The 19,879-nt window shown below is 41.2% G+C and overlaps 1 protein-coding gene across 2 annotated transcripts in view; it reads right to left on the bottom strand.

The window, feature by feature from the left end:
• SWAP70 (switching B cell complex subunit SWAP70) overlaps positions 1-19,879 on the bottom strand; it is a 66,339-nt gene that overhangs the window by 20,457 nt on the left and 26,003 nt on the right. For both annotated transcript variants that reach the window (XM_059708869.1, XM_059708868.1), the window contains 3 exons: positions 12,125-12,298; positions 3,917-4,144; positions 824-970 (listed from right to left, as the gene is read on the bottom strand). In XM_059708869.1, the coding sequence (XP_059564852.1) occupies positions 824-970; positions 3,917-4,144; positions 12,125-12,298 (549 nt within the window). The remainder of the gene's footprint in view (positions 1-823; positions 971-3,916; positions 4,145-12,124; positions 12,299-19,879) is intronic.

Here is a 19,879-nt window from a genome sequence, read left to right as displayed (position 1 = left end):
GGAGGGACACCCACGGAGCTACTACAAGGACTCACTCCTCTGAGCAATGAGGCTGCTAAGCCAGAGTGATTTCCACGCCTGCCAGAGGTGTGCACCCCTCTCCTCTCCTTGCACCTGGATTAGTGCTGGCAAGCTGTGGTTCCTGACCTACATCCTTATGAGAAGACTGGTATGGCCTATTGTAATCTTTGTGATTTTCCATGTTTAGCTGAATCTAAAAAAAAAACAAAACCTTAATGGGCACACCCTAGAACATTAATTCTATACCATTTCATCCATCAAAATACATTATCATTTATGAGTAAGATCGTAGGTATGCGAAATGTTCTTCAACAAAGACAGGCCTGGTCATAGTTCAGATATAAATACTCAAAAATGTATGTTCTTGAGGACGTCACTTCTTGACAGAACAGTTATGAATAAAATGTACTGAAAGTCACTGAAAGTATTCAAAGGTATTGCTCACTTCTTCCGTTTTATTCATTGCACTCAAAATGGCCCAGAGTTGCTGGTATGTTCATTATTTCAACTGACTTTTTTGCTTTATTTTCTTTCGATGACTCCGTTTTATTCAATAATGATTCCGTAAATGTACAAACGAACGCGATTCAATCCCTACCCTTTATTCACGAGTATAAGATAGAAGACAAATTCACATTAGAAAAAATTCTGTCAGGTATCTTTAATTTCTATTGCAACTTTAGCCTATATTATGTTGGAAATTAAGTTTTAAGATTATTTTGAGGACCTGAAGTCTACACGGAAGATACGCTACTTGAACAGCAGGGGGCAGCACCGCGAAGAGGTAACAGTAGGCTCTTACCTCCACACAGCAGTTTTCATCCAAGACGATGTCTCCTTTCTTATCTTTCAGATCCTCACTCACATAATAAGAAATCATGTTGGGTTTTAGTACAAACCAGCGCTCAGTCCAGTTTTTCCGTTTATGGCCTTTTTTCATCATGTAACCCTATAAGAGATTAAATCTGACATAAATGTCTGTATCTCTCCTCCTTGATATTCCTACCTACTCCATTATCTGATGGACGGTTCTTGCCCTTTGTGGATCATGAACCCTTTGAGGATTTCTGAAAGCCAGGGACACTACTCCTAGTCAATTCACATAAGCACATGCAAACAAAAGCCTATGCAGAATTTTAGGCACCCCTCTCCTCCCTGCAAAACTAACTAGACAATAGACTTTTAAAATATATATATTTGTACTGATTTCAGAGAAAAAAGGAGAGGGGGAGAGAGATAGAAACATCAATGATGAGAGAGAATCATCGATCAGCTGCCTCCTGCACACCCCCCACTGGGGATTCACCCTGCAACCCAGGCATGTGCCCTGACCAGGAATTGAACCATGACCTCCTGGTTCATAGGTCAATGCTCAACCACTGAGCCATGCCGGCCAGGCAGATAGACTTTAGAATCCGTGATGTTAATAGCATTGTAGTTTTTTAAAATTCCATATATTTTAGGGATGCTTATTGAAATATTTTTAAATATTGCCCTAGCTGGTTTGGCTTAGTGAATAGAGCGTCGGCCTGCAGACTGAAGGGTCCCAGGTTCAATTCTGGTCAAGGGCACATGCCCAGGATGCGGGCTTCATCCCCAGTGGGGAGCATGCAGGAGGCAGCCAATCAATGGTTCTCTCTCATCATTGATGTTTCTATCTCCCTCTCCCTTCCTCTCTGAAATCAATAAAAATATATTTTTAAAAAAGAAATATTTATAAATTTGATAAAATGAAATATCTGAGATTTGTTTCAAGACAATACAGGAGAAGCAAAAGTAGGTAGGATAGGATTCACTGTGTATTAGTGGTTGATGGGACTGGATGGTGGATATATTGGAGTTCATTATACTATGCAGTCTATTTTGCTTTACACACACACACACACACACACACACACACACCAACAGTACTCTCAGTAAATCAAACCCTCAGTCAATAAAAATGCTAAAAGGTGCTAACAGCCAGATATACTACTCAGCCAATCACCTTCTGACACCAACTTACCTTTCTATTTGATCTCACAGTATTCTGGAGGATGAACTCTGCTCCAGATGAGCAAAGAAAGAATGAAGCAATAGGTAAGGATACTGGCTTCTACGTGTAGCTTCTATGCATACTTGTAAGTCTGTACTTCCCCCCCATATATCAGCCTCAAAGGTGTATAATTCAAACTTTTACTTCAACAAAATTATACCTGATGACAGCCTGTCAAGGCTGTTCAAGAATAGCTGGCATTTAAGTATTAAATGTACAGGGGGCGGAGCAACAAAGGCAAAGGGAGTAAGAAGCACTAATTGGTGGTCACAAAGTAAGCACAGAGATGTAAGGTAAAACAAAGGGAACAGAGTTAACAATGTTGTAATTACTATGTGTGGTGCCAGGTGGGTAACGGAAATATCAGGAGGAACACTTTGTAAAATATATGACTGTCTAACCACTATGCTGTACAGAAACCAATACAAAATAATGCTGAAAGTAAACTGTAATTTTTCTAATATTGTTAAGCTATCCCACACTGAAATTCATCCGTAATCCTTATCCTGCCGCCCTGATGGGCTCAGTGCTCCTGCGCAGAGATCATGTCTTATATTTCCTCGAAGCTCCAAAAACCTATACACATTAAGCCTCAGCTACTGTTTATTGATGGGCTCCACTAGGGAAAAAGAGCAAGGATGACAATATTACCTACTGAGCAAAAAAAGGACCAAAGTAAGGAAATCACAAATTGGAGTTATTATTCAATATTATAATACTAGAGGCCTGGTGCACAAATTGTGCATGGGTGGGGTCCAGCTGGCCCACCCTAATTGGGTGAGGGGTGCTGATCAGGGACGGGCCAGGTGGGGGGAGGAGCTGTGGGTGGTTGGCTGGCCAGCCCCGCCCCCTAGTCAAACTCCTGGTGGAGGGGACAATTTGCATATTAGCCTTTTCCTATATAGGATAAGAAATTTGAAAGATCCACTAATAAATATATACATTCCATTTAACAAGCATTAATCTCCCCATATGATTACCAGTTGCTTTGCAGGTGCTGAGAAAATAAATATCATAATCTAATATGACAAGTACAATTTTGTTATGCAAAGGGGTTTTCTTCCAAAAATAAGGGCATTTTTCTGATTTTATAAAAATAATATATAACCATATACATAAATTCATGAATGCTGCTAAGCCCAATAATAAGAAAGGAATCAAGAAGAAAATAAAGTTCGCAGAACTTCCACAATCCAGAGGTGATCACTCCAACACTGTGCTGAGCGCCCTTCCCGACAGCTCTGTGCCCACACCTCACACTGCGAAAGGAACTGCAAGGCTGCTGCTCACCAACACGCCGTGGGGACCTTTCAGATGGACAGGCGTGGAGGTACCCATGACATGAGAGTCCTTTAAAAGTCATTTGCGAATGTGATCGTTTAAACAGCTCTTTCAAAATAGCAGCTCCGCCCAGCCGCAGTGGCTCAGTGGTTGAGCGTCAACCTAGGAACCAGGAGGTCAGTTGATTCCCGGTCAGGGCATATGCCCAGGCTGGGGGCTCGATCCCCAATCAGGCAGAAGGCAGCTGATCAATGATTCTCCCTCATCATTAAGGCTTCTCTCTCTCTCTCTCTCTCTCTCTCTCTCTCTCTCTCTCTCTCTCTCTCTCCTCCCTTCCTCTCTGAAATCAATAAAAATATATATTTTTAAAAAATAGCAACTCCAATGCTTAACCATACTTCAGAAATGCACCTGTAATTCTGCAAAAGGAAAGCCTGAGAAAATAAGAGACTTTGTTCAGCTCTAAATCCGTGTAAAAGTGTAAGTGACTTATACTCATCTCTGTGATGAAAATTTGTCTGAGTTCAAAGATGTCAAATTCCAAAGGTGAGAAGAAACACGGTGTTGCAGGAGCCTTACCTGTTTCAGCACATCTAGTATCAGCTCATTGAAGACTTCATTGATGGCCATGGACACCGTCTGCCGGTCCATGCCCTTGCTGAACTGCCCGGTTCCCACGAGCTCGATCAGCTCCCACACCGAGAGGCCGTCTTTCCCGTCGTCGAAGTTGACTTTATAATCTTCAAACTGCTCTTGCTGCCAAACTCCTCCCATCGCGTCTGTCAGTTTCTTAAGCAGGTATTCAATCTACAGAGAGAATTTAGAAGGCATTATTTACTAGTAAAAAAATAACCTTTTAACTTAGGTACATATCTACGTTATGTACACTGATAAGGTCCATTTAAGAGATATTCTTTTACAATTCCAACAGCGGATCATGACTCTGTCAGGGAGAAGGGTGTGGACAAATGCCACCGGTTCTACATTGACCTAGAATAAGTAACGGAAGCAAACTCTGGCAACCCTCTGATCGTGTATTTGCATACGTTTCCAAAGCAAACTGCACACATACACTGCCATACGCAAACTAATTAATGTGATCGGATTACTCTCTCTTGGATAAATATTTTAATACATCAGAATATTCATTTTTTTAAAAAAAAAAAGAATATTCATCTTTTTCTAATATGTAAGCACCCAGTTAAATAAGCATCTCAAAGTAAAATGTACAAGTTACTCCCCAATTTACACATTTTCGATATAAGGCAGTTATTTTAAACTCATGCTGCCTCCTCCCGTTAGGAACGCTGACAATGTTGTAAACAATGTACTTTCTAGCTTGGCCTGGAAGAGCTTCTCAAACCCTGAAACACTGAGTCGTCTCCACCTTCCAAATGGCTTCCTTTCTATTACTGATTTGGTGGGGGCAGTACCATTCACCATGGCAGGATCCTTATTCCCTACGGCCTTACATCAAATCGGCGACAAAATCCCACGGTGTTTACCCCCCTGGATAGGAGGTTTGCAAACTGGAGGTTATGACTCAATATGAAATCAACTTAGTGGGCAGTAAGTAGCATTTTCTTTAAGGAAATGAAAAAATATTTCAGTTTATCCACAATGAAGACAAATGTTTTGAGTGACAAGTCTTGCTTGGTGTGTGCATGTATCTGTGTGTGCTGGGTCATGAAATAAATGTTTATCTTCCTGTAGGTCGCAGTCAAAAGGGATTGAAAAACTGTCCAAGACAGTTCTCAACTCCGTCTCCTCCTACCCCATCTGCCTTGGTTCGGGCCTCCCATTGGTGCCCCGGCCTCCAGCATCGCCCCCGGTATCTGTATTCTGCCAGAGAGATTTTTCTAAAACCAAACCTGAGCCTGTGACCCTTGTCTTTAAACCCTGCTTCAAAGATAAAGGGCAAGCTCCTCTGCGTCCATCGCTGGCCCTCGCCCTGCCTGCTGTCTCACTGATGACACACTTACACTCCCCAGTGCCCCCAACACCCCTGGGCAGGGGCCCACTTGTTCTCTGAAGGGCTGGGTAGTAAGTATTTCAAGCTTTGTGCATCTCCGTTTATTTTCTACTTCGTTTTGGGGGTTTTTGGTGTGTGTGTGGTGTTTTTTTAACAACCCTTTGAAAACCGTAAAAACGATGCCTAGCACACAGACAATATGAAGCAGGCCATGGGCTGGCTTCAGTCAGCGAGCCATAGTTCGCCAACACCTGCCATAGATTATAAGTAGTTTACCCACATGACACACTTGCTTATGCTCCAATGCCTTCCCCACGCTGCTCTGTCTAGAATACCTTCACCCATTTCTCTACCTAACAGATATTTATTCACGTCCTACATCGTCTAAGATATTCCCACCCAAAATGAGATGTGTGGACCAGCTGCAGCAGCACTTAGAAACCTATTAAAATTAAGTGTCTCGGATCCCACGAAAAACCCAAAAGCCAGAATCTGCCTTTGAACAAGTGCCCCAGGAACTCAAAGGCACACTAAAGTCTGAGAAGCAAACCTGCTCTGACCAACCCTAACCCAGGCAGGTGTTTGTCTGTGCTGCTGCATTTAGCAGACTGAATTAAAATGATCTTTTTACTAACTGGCTTCCCCACTGTTTTATGAATTCCATACAGGAGGGACCATGTCCCACTCATCTTTGAATCCCCAGAACTCAGTATGGTACTTAGAACGTAGTAGAGCTCAATTAATGTTAGTTAAACTGAAATAAATTAAGCTAAGCCGCAATTTCCTCATGAAATGAATGAGTATAATAACACTCATCAGCCCAGCCGGCGTGGCTCAGTGGTTGAGTTTTGACCTATGAGCCAGGAGGTCACAGTTGGATTCCTGGTCAGGGCACATGCCCAGGTTGCAGGCTCGATCCTCAATAGGATCAGGAGGCAGCCAATCAATGATTCTCTCTCATCATTGATGTTTCTATCTCTCTCTCCCTCTTCCTTCCTCTCTGAAATCAATAAAATATATATATATATTTTAAAAAATAAAATAACATTCATCACATATACCTACTATGGAGATAAAATGAAACAAATACAGGACATTTTGCACAGTGCCAGGCATACTAGGTACTCCATCAATGTTAATTCCCTTCGGCATTGAGTGGACTATTGTACCACCATTTAAAATTACTTTCAAGAAAGCACTTATAGCCCTGGCTGGTTTGGCTCAGTGGATAGAGCGTCGGCCTGGGGACTGAAGGGTCCCCGGTTCGATTTCGGTCAAGGGCACATGCCTGGGTTGTGGACTCAATCCCCAGTAGGGGTGTGCAGGAGGCAGCTGATCAATTATTCTCATCATTGATGTTTCAATCTCTCTCTCCCTCTCCCTTCTTCTCTGAAATCAATAAAAATATATTTTTTTTAAAAAAGAAAGCATTTATGAAAGTACATAAAGTGAAGAAGAATGCAAAATTAAATTTACCTATGATTTATACTCCATAAAGATTATGTAAATATTTTGACAAATACTAGTACAAAACATAGAAACTGCAAGTCTGTTACAGATAGGATTGTGAATTATTTTTTTCTTTGTCTTCTTTTTTTTTTAAATATATATATTCTATTGATTTCAGAGAGGAAGGGAGAGGGAAAGAGATGGAAATGTCAATGATGAGAGAGGATCATTGATTGGCTGCCTTCTGCCTGCCCTCTACCGGGGATCAAGCCCACAACCCCAGGCATGTGCCCTTGACTGGAATTGAACCCAGGACCCTTCAGTCTGCATGCCGGTGCTCTATCCACTGAGCCAAACCAGCTAGGACTTTCTTTCTCTTCTTAACACTTCCATTAACTTGGTTAAAACATTGTTTGTGAAATAAACTTTAACAAAAAAAATTGAAAAAACATATTTGCAAAGAAATGTACATTCATAAAATATCACAAAGTCAAAAAAGATCATGAGTTCTACGATTTAATTTGATAAGATTGTAAAAATCCTCTAGTACAGAGATTACTTAATCCCTTAAATCTAACATATGTTTACTTGCTGGAGAAAAACACATTCAGGTCTTTCCTTCACTTGTTGGAGATCTATCATCTACTATTAAGCTTATCAGAGATTATTTTCCTGGCTCTTCAACAGAAGTAGCAGGGATTGTCAGCGGAAGAGAGAAAAAGGACATATTAAGAGGAAGACAAAGGAAGAGGGAAGGAAAGAATGAGACAAAAGAGTAGAGGGAGAAAATATAAAGGCAAGAAGAGATTGAAGAAAGAGAAAGGAAAGAAAGAAAGAACATTAAAATAAATAACTGCCCATGGTAAACTAACTTAGAGGCATTAACAGGTACAGAAATGCAATCGCCCCAAGGCAGCAAAATGAAGGGCCCATACCTGCCTGATCACAACTTGGGGTAAGTGTAGTAACGGCACAACTAGAAGTTTTAGTAGGAAGCCAAGGTCAATATATGCATATGGCCACAAGCATGAGGAAAGTGGGCGTGGCAAAGAGGTGCATCCAACTGACCATTTGTACCTGTGGACACCCAGCCTCAGCTCTGCCTCACCTGCCCCCAGTGAATGAACCCCAGCCTCACAGTCGGAGCTTTCGTTCCTCTTGCCTATTGGACGACCTTTTATAATGTTTGAAACCCAGAAAGGACCTATTCCGAGCAAACCTTTCTGAGTTGGTCATCAGCACCAGCATCTGCTCAGCATTGCCAGTAACCGCCAGACAACCAATTAGATTCCTTTCCTGCTGACTTTCGACACAATCATTTACTTGTCATAACCAAGTAACTTCAGGACCTCTTAAATCATTACACTGGGCCAAGCGTTCTCAGCTATTCAATTATACTAACTAATAAATCACGTGTTGCGTGTGAGTCTGGAGTGACCTGCATCAATTCTAAGGGCTCATTCAGTTTCAGGAAGCAGCTTACTTCCTCCTTCCAAGCAAGTTTCACCAAAAATAACAAAGAATAAACTTTTAAACTGCATGTGATTTGCAATGCCTTTGGTTCCAAAATTTATTTTGTTAAATGTTCTTTCCCTGTCATCATTGAAAAGGGCCTTTATTGGCGTAACAACAATTCAGGTTTTATTTCATGGAGGGTCTCTTAAAACTATTTCAGGTTTGATATTTATTTCTAGGCAACTCTTCCAAACAAGCTCACAACGGACACATCCTGTTTTTGTTCTTGGCTCTGTGGGAAGTGAATACTAATGTAAAAACTATACTTTGACACATGTTTCCAGGAATACCGTACGACAAAAATTACAAACCCATCTCAAATAAGGATGTGAAATGTCTTGACTTTTGCGTAGTAAGTAACTTAAATATTTATTCAATATTCTTGACACTACTTTCTGGGTGATGGAAAACTAAGTCAAAAGCAAACTTATTTATACCACTTATGTTATTCATATAACTACAGCTGTTACTTTTATAGCATTAATCAAAGCTAGAGAACAAAATCTTACTTAAAAACATTCTGGACTTAAAATGCAAATGATCATTACAGTACTTAGAGTATTAGAAAAATTAAAAAATTAATTATATAAAGTCTAAAAACTGTTGAAAAGATTACAATTAAACTTAGTATATACACATAACAAAGACATTTCAAATTTTATATTTTAAATACATCTTTTTTCACATTACATTTTATTAAATCTATAAGTCTAAAACTGTACCAAAATACAGTTTTTCAAATGTTATTAAAGTATTTAGGAAGAAAGCAAAAAATCTAAGAGAGATGGCCACCTTAAGAAATATTATGATTCTAGTGTTTTCCATAAAACAGTGTGACCTCGAGTCTGCAGTGCTTGGTCAAAGGACAGGAGATGTGCTGAGAGTACAAAAAATTCAAACTCCAGGAGGCTGACTCAGCAGCCAGACAAAGCATTTCCACATAAATCTGTTTTAACGACCCCTTCTTTCCCCACACAAGTACTCCTGTACATGGAGGAATAATCTGTAAAACTAATTCTCCTTTTAACTAGGAGTTAAGGATGTCAAAACACAGAGGAAGTCCAAACAGTAACATGGCAAGGTAGGCTGCCTGGCTATTCTGTCACATCAAAGACAGGCTGTTCCCTTCCCAAATGAGACTAATTTGTTTAGAAAGGGGACCAAGACGTTCCTGTCAGCCCGCCAAGATGAAGGTAAGCCTGCCACGGAGTTCTGGCTGGGCCCGGGTTCAGAAAGGATAGTCACGTGGGCCCCCGTTCTTCGAGCCACCTGGAAAATAAATCTTTCGAGTTTAAGCAGGGCAGTCAGGAAGGTGATGCTGACTGGCTCCCTTCACAGCCTGTGGCTCCGTGATGATTTAAAGCCAATGACAAGTCCTTCACATCAATCAAGTGCTGCCCCGAGGAATAAGGTAAGTCTCCTTACTCACTAATTTCTAATTCTGAAATCAGGACAAGGTCACTTTCACGTTCACCATGAATATTTTAGTAATGGTAAGAACCAAAACATCACAGGTCAGAGACGACCCCCTCCTCCAGTTCCAAGGAAAACACTAATAAATTTGGAAGCACTGAGTGTAACTACAAAACGTCTTAAAAGATGATACTGGAGATTTTACTAGCATAATTCGTCCAAGCAGCAGCTTGGTTTTTCTAATACCATTGGCATATCTTTTTCTCTACCTATAAATATTCTATCCCCTTCCACTGGTATATTTCTCTGTATTAAGCTGGACATTTTGTTTAACTTTTCTATTCTTTTTTTTAAGGTTTTTTAAATTGATTTTTAGGGAGAGAGGAAGGGAGAGGGAAAAACATCGATTGGCTGCCTTCCACAATCCCCCTACCAGGGATCAAATCCACAAGCTGAGTATATGCCCTCTGACTGGGACTTGAACTGGTCACCCTCTGGTGCACGAGACCATGCCCAGCCAACTGAGCCACACCAGCCAGGGCAAGCTAGACAATTTCTGTGGACAAAAATTCCACAGCATGTTTTATTTTGTATTTCCCCTTTTACATACATGGGCAATTACATCATTATGGTTACCAAGCACTAAGAAACTGCTCCCACCTGCAGTGAATCTGCCTTTCCCTTGGTAACCAACGACCACCTCATTGCTAAATCCAATTTTTCTATGACAGTGAATGCCAGGAACTACTTTTCTGCTTCTTAGAACTTTTTCTTTCTTGAGTACCCATGACTCAACATTCTCTCAGTTCTCCCACCTCACCCGCTATTCAATTCAGCTTCCTTTACCAAATCTACTTCCTCCTCCCGCTGTCAAAACGCTCCCAAGATTCTGTCCTCAGCCTCTCCTCTCCCACTACAGTCTCTTCCTACCTGATCTAACCTATGACCACGGCTTCCCTATCTCTGTGTCTGGCCCTGGCCTCTCACAAGCTCTAGGTGTGCACTTCAATTGAATACAGGACAGCTCCACAAGGATGTACCAATGTACCAAATGGACCAAACACATCAGCATCCACTGTATCCCCAATGTACCCATCATCCTGTCTCACACACACACACACACACACACACACCATTCAGTGAGTACTTACATTGGGACCAGACATTGCGTTAAATGCTTCACATACACCAACTATCTACATCCTCACAAGAGTCCCGTGAAGAGAGTAGTTATCCCCATTTTGAAGATGGGGAAACCCAAACAGAGAGATTAACTAATTTGTTCAAAGTCACAGCTAAAAAGTGGAAGGGTCAGGGTTCAAACCGGGCAGTCTGTTTTCAAAGACCATGCTTTAAACAACGACACTATATTACTTCCTAATTGCCCAGCCTGACACTTGTCTGTATTTTCGCATAGCAAGGCACTATGAGCCTGGTTCTGTGACCTCCAGGTCCCTCCTATCTGGCCTTCTTTTCCATTCTCACTGATGCTACTGTTCTTTAGTCCTTAATACCACTTACCTATTACAAGGCTTTTCTACTGTAATAAGCATGTATTGCAGGTATAATTTTTTAAAAATATGTCTTTATTGATTTCAGAGAGAGGAAGAGAGAAGGAGAAAGGGATAGAAACATCAATGATGAGAGAGAATCATTGATCAGCCATCTCCTGCACAACCCCTACTGGGGACGGGGCCCGCAACTCGGGCATGTGCCCTGACCAGGAATCAAACTGTGACTTCCTGGTTCATGAATCAACACTGAACCACTGAGCCACACCAGCTGGGCTACAGGTGTAATTTTTAAAGGGCAGTAAGACATCACAAAACCGTACTCTATTTTTTTCTTTTGGAACCTTAGGAAAAATAACTCAGAACAAAACAAGCAATGTCCTTTTTCATTGACTGTGGGAAGTACAGTTAAAAGTCACCATCCTGGACTTTGAAACAAGAATAGTATTTCCTTACATAAAACAGCCTTGAAAACATTCTGGATCTTATATGTTGCCCATATAGCATCACTTGACCAGCTCTATTTAAAAAAAAATTATGAAGCTCTTTGTGATTTCTGTGTTTGCTTTTCCAGCCATAAATTTAGCCACTCCCCGCCAGGGACGACATCTACATGATGGTTTTATCAATATGCAGGTAGACAAAAAATTATGATGTAACTTGTACTGAATAAATATTCTTTGGACATGAGGACGGATTTGTCTATAATTACAGCAATTTAGAGAGGAAGAGCCCCACCCTGTCTGCAAGTCTCCAGGGATATCACATGACCCCAAATCACTTAAGTTTTGGACCTTTTTTAGATTCAAGCCGTTTTGCCTCTGATCCAAAAAGTCTAGTCCAATACTTCATATCTACAGTGACTTAACACAAACACTTCCAAGTTCGATCTATTAAATGCGAAGATGGCCCAGAGCCACACCTTACCTCTTCTGGCACAATAATTAATGGATACTTGTCCTCAGATAAAAAGTTGAAAATAACCCACACTTTAAATGAATCTTCTTCCTCAATGAGCAGGGGACTCTTCGTGAGGTTTTTTTTGACACAGAGGGTCCAACACATTCTATTTAATTCAAGCTTGTCAAAGTTGTCTTGGACCTAAAAAGGAATAAGGAAAAATTCCAATGAACCAATCCAAAATAAGTAATATAACATAAGCCCAGTAAAACCGAAAAACAAAGCTCACTATAGGCTTCCATTTTAACCAATCCAATTCACCAATACATTTTCAACGTATATGCTTAGGTACCACACTTTTAAAGGCTCAAGTAATAATATTATATGAAGCCCGGCTGGCATGGCTCAGTGTTGAGTGTTGACCTATGAACCAGGAGGTCCTGGTTCAATTCCCGGTCAGGGCACATGCCCGGGTTATGGCCTTGATCCCCAGTGGGGAGCATTCAGGAGGCAGCCAATCAATGATTCTCTCTCATCATTGATGTTTCTATCTTTCTCTCCCTCTCCCTTCCTCTCTGAAATCAATACAAATTTATTTTAAAAAACAAAAACAGAGTCTAAATCAAACTTTAAATGCTGTCTGTTAATACTATTTTGCCAAATTGCTGTAGAACTCAGTAGGTGGACGACATCTACATGATGAAAGACATCTCTATAGGATTAGTTTCAAAGGCCACCACCATCAACTCTATCCACCCACACCCCTAAAAAAACGTCAGTGAAAGCTCTGCCCCATGGGAAACGACAGGCGCATGGAAGCACACGGCCTTGCTCTGAGGAACCAGAGACTCCGTGCGGATTATGCGGTGCACTGTAGGGTTCCCGGCGGGGAGTGGCTGAATTTATGGCTGGAAAAGCAAACACAGAAATCACAGAGAGCTTCATCAGTTTTTTTAAATAGTCTATAGGAAACCCCCAGTTGAAGGGTTTTGGAGCAGAGAATGAGCAGGTCATCTGCAGCCCAGATTGCTACTCTGCAGAAAAGACGGTATTTAAAGTGGCCCTTGGATTATGTTGAAGAGTTCAAGGTTAAGTATTCCAAAGGACAGAAAGGAAATGGCATCAGCAGCAAAGCATGGCCGGAGCAGCCCACCCGCCCTGTTTGGGAAACAGTCACAGGAGGAAGGACACCGAAACAAGGGCAAAGGAAAGATAAAGTTTTCTGTTTGGGAAGTTCTGGCAAGACATTTGATGGAGGTGTCCAAGGCCAATCAGAGAGGTGAAACAGAGGAGAGGCAGATCTGTACATCAACTGCACACCAGTGATGACTGCAACCATGACGGCCTATGAGACCACGGAGAGAGACCACGAAGGGAGAAAAGAGAGGAGATCAGAAACAGCACCTCAGGGGATACACACATTGGTAACGCAAGAGGAGGAAGAGGAATCGGGATAACTGAAAAAGCACTCAAAGTGGTAGGAGAACCACAAAGATATGAGACCTGGGTGAGGAAACAGTTGAGAAGGTTTGATAAGCAGTGGGAAACTAAGAAGGGGCTGATTGAAAAACCACTGGTTCTGCAGGCACTTCAGTGATCTCTAGTTCTCTTCAAGACAGCTGAAAAGTGTGGGTAAAAGATTTCAGTGGGATCAGAAACCAAGAAAATTCTCCATAAATTAGTTATCCTAGGAAATAAGTTGTGTGTTCGGCTCATTCCTCCTCTAAAACCTACTCCACTATTCCTTAGTTTAATGATACTCAGTTAAAAGAGTATTAAAGGATAGCACTGACATCTTTTTAAAAAGTACAAGAATCAGATCATATATGAAAAGCCCACAGCTAACATCATGCTCATCGGTGAAAAACTGAAAGCTTTCCTCTAAGATCAGGAACAAGGCAAAGATGCCCATTCTCACCACTTCCTTCCAACACAGTACTGGTCAGACAGTTAGGCAAGAAAAAAAATAAAAGTCATCCAAATTGTAAAGAAAAAAGTAAAATTATCTCTGTTTGCAGATGATATGCTCTTTTTTATTTTTTTTAATATATTTTTACTGATTTCAGAGAGGGGGAGAGCAAGAGAAACATCAATGATGAGAGAGAATCATTGATCAGCTGCCTCCTGCATGCCCCACACTGGGGATTGAGCCTGCAAAGTGGGCATGTGCCCTGACTCAAATTGAACCATGACCTCTTGGTTCATAGGTCAATACTCAATCACTGAGCCACACCGGCTGAGCTGCTTTTTTTATTGTATGTAGAAACCTCTAAAGAGTCTACAAAAAGCTGTTAGAACAAATAAACAAATACAGCAAAATTACAGGATATAAAATCAACATTCAAATATCAGTTATATTTCTATACACTAATAATGAACAATCTGAAAAAGAAATTAAGAAAACAATCCCATTTACAATAGCATCAAAAAGAATAAAGTACTTAGGAATAAACTTTTTCAAGGAGGCAAAAGACTTGCACATTGAAAACTACAAAACATTACTAAAATAAATTAAAGATGACAAATAAATGGAAAGACATCTCATATTCATGGGTTAGAAGACAATATTGTTAAAATGTCCATACTCCCAAAGCAATTTAGATCTAATGCAATCCCTATCAAAATCCCAATGGCATTTTTTTGCAGAAACAAAAAACATTATCTTAAAATTCATATGGAATCTTATTCAGATGGACCTTGCCCTATATCAGTGATGCGAACCTATGACACGCGAACTCATTTTTTTGGTTGATTTTTCTTTGTTAAATGGCATTTAAATATATAAAATAAATATCAAAAATATAAATCTTTGTTTTACTATAGTTGCAAATATCAAAAAATTTCTATATGTGACACGGCACCAGAGTTAAGTTAGGGTTTTTCAAAATGCTGACACGCCGAGCTCAAAAGGTTCGCCATCACTGCCCTATATCATATACAAAAATTAATTCAAAAACAGCGTCAAGATATAAATGGAAGACCTGAAACTCCTAGAAGAAAACATCGGGAAAAAGCTTCCTGACATTGGAACAGACAATGACTTCTTGGATAGGACACTGAAGGCACAGGCAACAAAAGCAAACAGACCAATGAAACGACATCAAACATAAACTTCTGCCCACAAAGGAAACAATCAATAGCGTTGGACAACGGTGAGCCAGTCCCTGCCATCAGAGAACTTACACACCAGGTGGGAAACAATACAGCAAAAGCACAGCCACCTACGTGATAAAAACGGTGGTGCGTGCTCTGAAGGAAAAGCAGAGGATGCTTGAGAACACACGGAGGCAGAGCTGGTTAGCTCTGGGGAGGGTGGGGCGCTACCTACAGAAACCTCCCTGAGGAAGTGACGATCAAGCAAAGACCCAAAAGGATGAACAGGCATCAGCTGCATGCTATGGGCGCAGGAAGCCTTACAGCAGAGCAAGCAGCATGTCTGAAGGATCTGTGGCAGCAGAGGTCTTCGTAATTTGAGGAACAGAGAGGAGGCCAACATGGCTGCACTGCAGTGAGCAAGAAGGGAGTGGAGAACGTGGAGGCTGGAGAGGTTGGCAGAGGCCAAACAGAGCACAGCCCTGCGAGCCATGATAAGCACGCTGGGCTCTGAGATCCTCTCTAAGTTCATTCTAACTATAAAGGGTCTAGGAATCTATGGCTCCGTACTCCATCTCATCTAAGATTACAAACTGCTCCCAAATCCCAGTTCATATCAGACACATTAAACTGACAGTCTCACATCTTTCGGAAAACTAACAACGGCTGTCACTGATCTCAGGGTGTCCAAATGGAAGATAATTTCCTAGAAAAAAATGTGTAGAGTTGTTTTCTGGTTGTTTTTTTTAACACTAAGTCTACGTAACGGCTTGTCTCACAGAGGACAGGCCCCGGAATAGGTTAGACTGTATTGCTATAGCAAGCTCAGGATGGGTCTGAGTTCTTCTTATTTTTAACATATGTTTGCTTTTCCCATACATATGAATACATATGAATAAGATGGCAGTTATGGACCTCAATTCTGACTCAAAGTACTAAAAGTATTTACAAAACTAAACTCATGTTTCTAAATTAAAATTTTCATACCAACTAGTAACACTTCTTTTTTAAAAATATCTTTTTATTAATTTCAGAGAGGAAGGAAGAGGGAGAGAGAGACAGAAACATCAATGATGAGAGAGAATCATTGATCGGCTGCCTCCTGCACCCTCCCCACTGGGGATCAAGCCCACAACCTGGGCATGTGCCCTTGACTGGAATCGAACCTGGGACCCTTTAGTCCACAGGTCGATGCTCTATCCACCGAGCCAAACCAGCCAGGGCTAGTAACACTTGTTTAAAACATTTAGCATAGTGTCTGATACACAGTGGACTAAATAAATGTTAGCATTTTTATCTTTATACTAATGTTTTCAAAAATATTTTGATAACATGGGAAAGGAAATATTAATGTTAAGTATTCAATATGATCCCAGCTTGAAAAATCATACAAATGTATTTTTAAAAATAATGACTCAAAGTAAACAGATCAAAATTTTAAAAGTGACTGCCTCAAGATGGTGAGGGTAATATTTTCTGAATAAGTCCCTTTTTAAAAAAATTTACAACCGCCAGAACTGGTTTGGCTCAGCGGATAGAGCGTCGGCCTGCGGACTAAAAGGTCCCAGGTTCGATTCCGGTCAAGGGCATGTACCTGGGTTGCGGGCACATCCCCAGTAGGAGATGTGCAGGAGGCAGCTGATCGATGTTTCTCTCTCATCGATGTTTCTAACTCTCTATCTCTCTCCCTTCCTCTCTGTAAAAAATCAATAAAATATATTTTAAAAAAAATTTACAACCACGAGTCTGTATTTACAATATAGGAAACAATTTTACAATTAAGAAAAACACTTTAAAGACAGTATTTCACATTAATCGTCAGGGAGATACAAATCAAAACACAGTAAGATCCCACACCTCACACCCACAAGGATGGCTATAATCAAAAAGACAGAAAATGACAAGTGCTGGTGACGATATGAAACAGCTGGAACCCTCGCACATTGCTGGTAGGAAAGTAAACTTCACAGCTGCTTTGGAAAACAGCGTGGCAATCCCTCAAAAGGTTAAACATAAGTTGCCATATGACTCAGCAATTCCCTTCCTAAGTATATGCCCAAGAGAACTGAAAACACACATCCACACAAAAATTTGAACATGAATGCTCAAAGCAACAAATTCATAATAACCAAAAAGTGGAAATAACTCAAATGCCCATCACCTGTTGAGTATACAAACAAAATGTGGTATATCCATAATGGAATATTATCCAGCCATTAAAAGGAATGAAGCACTGTTACATGCCACAATTCGACCACATATTTATGATTCCATTCATATGGTATGAGTCCAGGATAGGCAAATCCACAGACACAGAAAGTAGATTAATGGTTGCCTACTCAACATAGGACCTCTTTATTCACTCAGAAGTTTTGAGGACATTTTGAGTGCTGAAGGCATATTCATTCAACTAACAGAAATATGAAAACTCATTTTATGGAAGAGCAACAACCGACACAGGAACTCAAGCATCTGGTAAGAGAGTACAAATGTCAGCCTAGGAAAACGGAACGTAGAGGCTGCTGGCCTCAAGAGAAGGGACGCTGTATTGAACTAAAGTATTTCTCTTGGTGTGTTTATCCTTTGCATGTATGTGTTTCCAAAAAAGACAAAAACAGGAAAAAATGCAACAACAACAAAACGGTTTATGTTAGAAAGTAGCAAATTTCCCCAGTTAGGACTTAGCATATTGCCAGGGGAATATTGGTTTTAATCACAGAGTCCAGACCAACCTTTAACGTGTAGAATCAGGGAAAAGAACTGACAATTATTTGACCCAAAGAAACTAATGGGTAATTAAGTCTCACGAAAGAATTAGATTGCCTCGTCAACATGCTGAAGCAGAACTAGTTTTTGATGTAGTCTATTGGGACTCAATAGTAAAAAGCTAACACTGTACCACTTTCTTCATTTATTCCATCAGATAATCCAGGTACAGTGTCTCTTTGCCAAAAGGGGGTGGGGGGAGGCAGTGAAGGAGAGCTCACAAAAAATTCTTCCGAGGCCTGACCAGTGTGGCTCAGTGGTTGAGTGTCAACCTATGAACCAGGAGGTCATGATTCCATTCCTAGTCAGGGCACATGCCCGATTTGCTGGCTCGGTTCCCAGGAGGGGGCATGCAGGAGACATGATAGGCCAAGGTTTTGGGTTCAGTCCCAGATCAGGGGACATACAAGAACCCATCAATAAATGCATAAATAAGTGGAACAACAAATTGTTTTTCTCCCTTTCTCTAAAATCAATGTTTTTAAAACTTTTTTAAACAATTGTTCCTAGCCCTGACCAGTTTGGCTCAGTGGCTAAAGCGCTGGCCCGTGGACTGAAGGGTCCTGAGTTCGATTCCAATCAAGGGCATGTACCTTGGTTGCAGGCACATCCCCATTAGGGGGTGTGCAGGAGGCAGCTGATCAATGTTTCTCTCTCATCGATGTTTCTAACTCTCTATCCCTCTCCCTTCCTCTCTGTAAAAAATCAATTAAAAATATCTACACTAATAAAAGAGAAACATGCAAATTAACCATCACTCTGTCACTCCACCATACCCACCAGCCCATTAGAGTGACTATGCAAATTCACCCAACAAAGATGGTGGCTAATTTGCATACGCAGGCGCAGAGCGAAGACTGAAGATGACTGAAGATGGCAGCAGCCACAGAGCTGGAGTGAGCATGGAGGCTTGGGTTGCTTCCGGTGACGGAGGAAGCCAAGCTTCCCACCCGCCCTGGGCTCCACGCAAGGAGGGGCTGGGGGCCTGGGCTCCGCTCAAGGAGCTGGGGGGGAAAAAAAGGAGGGGCTGGGAGCAGCCAGAGCAGAGAAGCCAAGCCTCGCTGCTGTGGCTGGACCAAAGGCCTGGGTCCCAGGTGCCAGAGGAAAACCAGTGCCAACAGCCAGGGAAAGGAAGGCCTATTGTGCGAATCTTCATGCAACAGGCCACTAGTGTGTGTGTGTGTGTGTGTGTGTGTATAAATTGTTCCTAGATGCTTACAGAATTCCATTCTTTACTAAAGAAGAAATTTAACAAACAAGCAAAAAAACAAAAACAAAGTTAACACTTAGAGGAGGCAAAATATTTGATACAAGAACATCAGATATATTAATCATTTGAAGTCCTAATAAATTCTATTAACATGAAGAACAACAGGAATGATTAACTGTGAAGACAGAAATATAGAAACCAAATGGAAAAATTATGTTTTGGAAAGCAAGTTTCAAATAATTTATCTCTCAGTCCCAACCTCTTCAGAATAATTCTCCTAAGCAAAGGCAGAAAACCACTAAAACAACCTGGGGGGGAGAAATGGCCAAAATGAACGCTAATGAACACCACATACTAATGAAGAGAAAAGAATCCTCTTAAAGCCCTTGAGAGGAAATCTAAGAGAACTAAATGGAGGCTGAGATCAGTTGAGATGATCAGAGTGGCTTTTAAGCTGCTCCACCGCTGCCCTATGTATCCAAACTGGGAAACAGTAATTCTAGAAGAGAATCATTTTAATCCCTCAATAGTACAATTAAAAGAACACTGGCCTAGCCCTAGCCGGTTTGGCTCAGTGGATAGAGCATCGCCTGCGGACTGAAAGGTCTCGGGTTTGATTCTGATCATGGGCTCAATCCCCAGTGGGGGGGGGGGGGGGGGGGGGCGGGTTACAGGAGGCAGCCGATCAATGATTCTTTCTCATCACTGATGTT

The sequence above is a fragment of the Myotis daubentonii genome, chromosome 9, assembly GCF_963259705.1.
Source record: "Myotis daubentonii chromosome 9, mMyoDau2.1, whole genome shotgun sequence".
Classification (NCBI taxonomy): Eukaryota; Metazoa; Chordata; class Mammalia; order Chiroptera; family Vespertilionidae; genus Myotis; species Myotis daubentonii.
The sequence above is the reverse complement of the archived record's forward strand: the minus strand, read 5'-3'. Positions and strand labels throughout refer to the sequence as shown.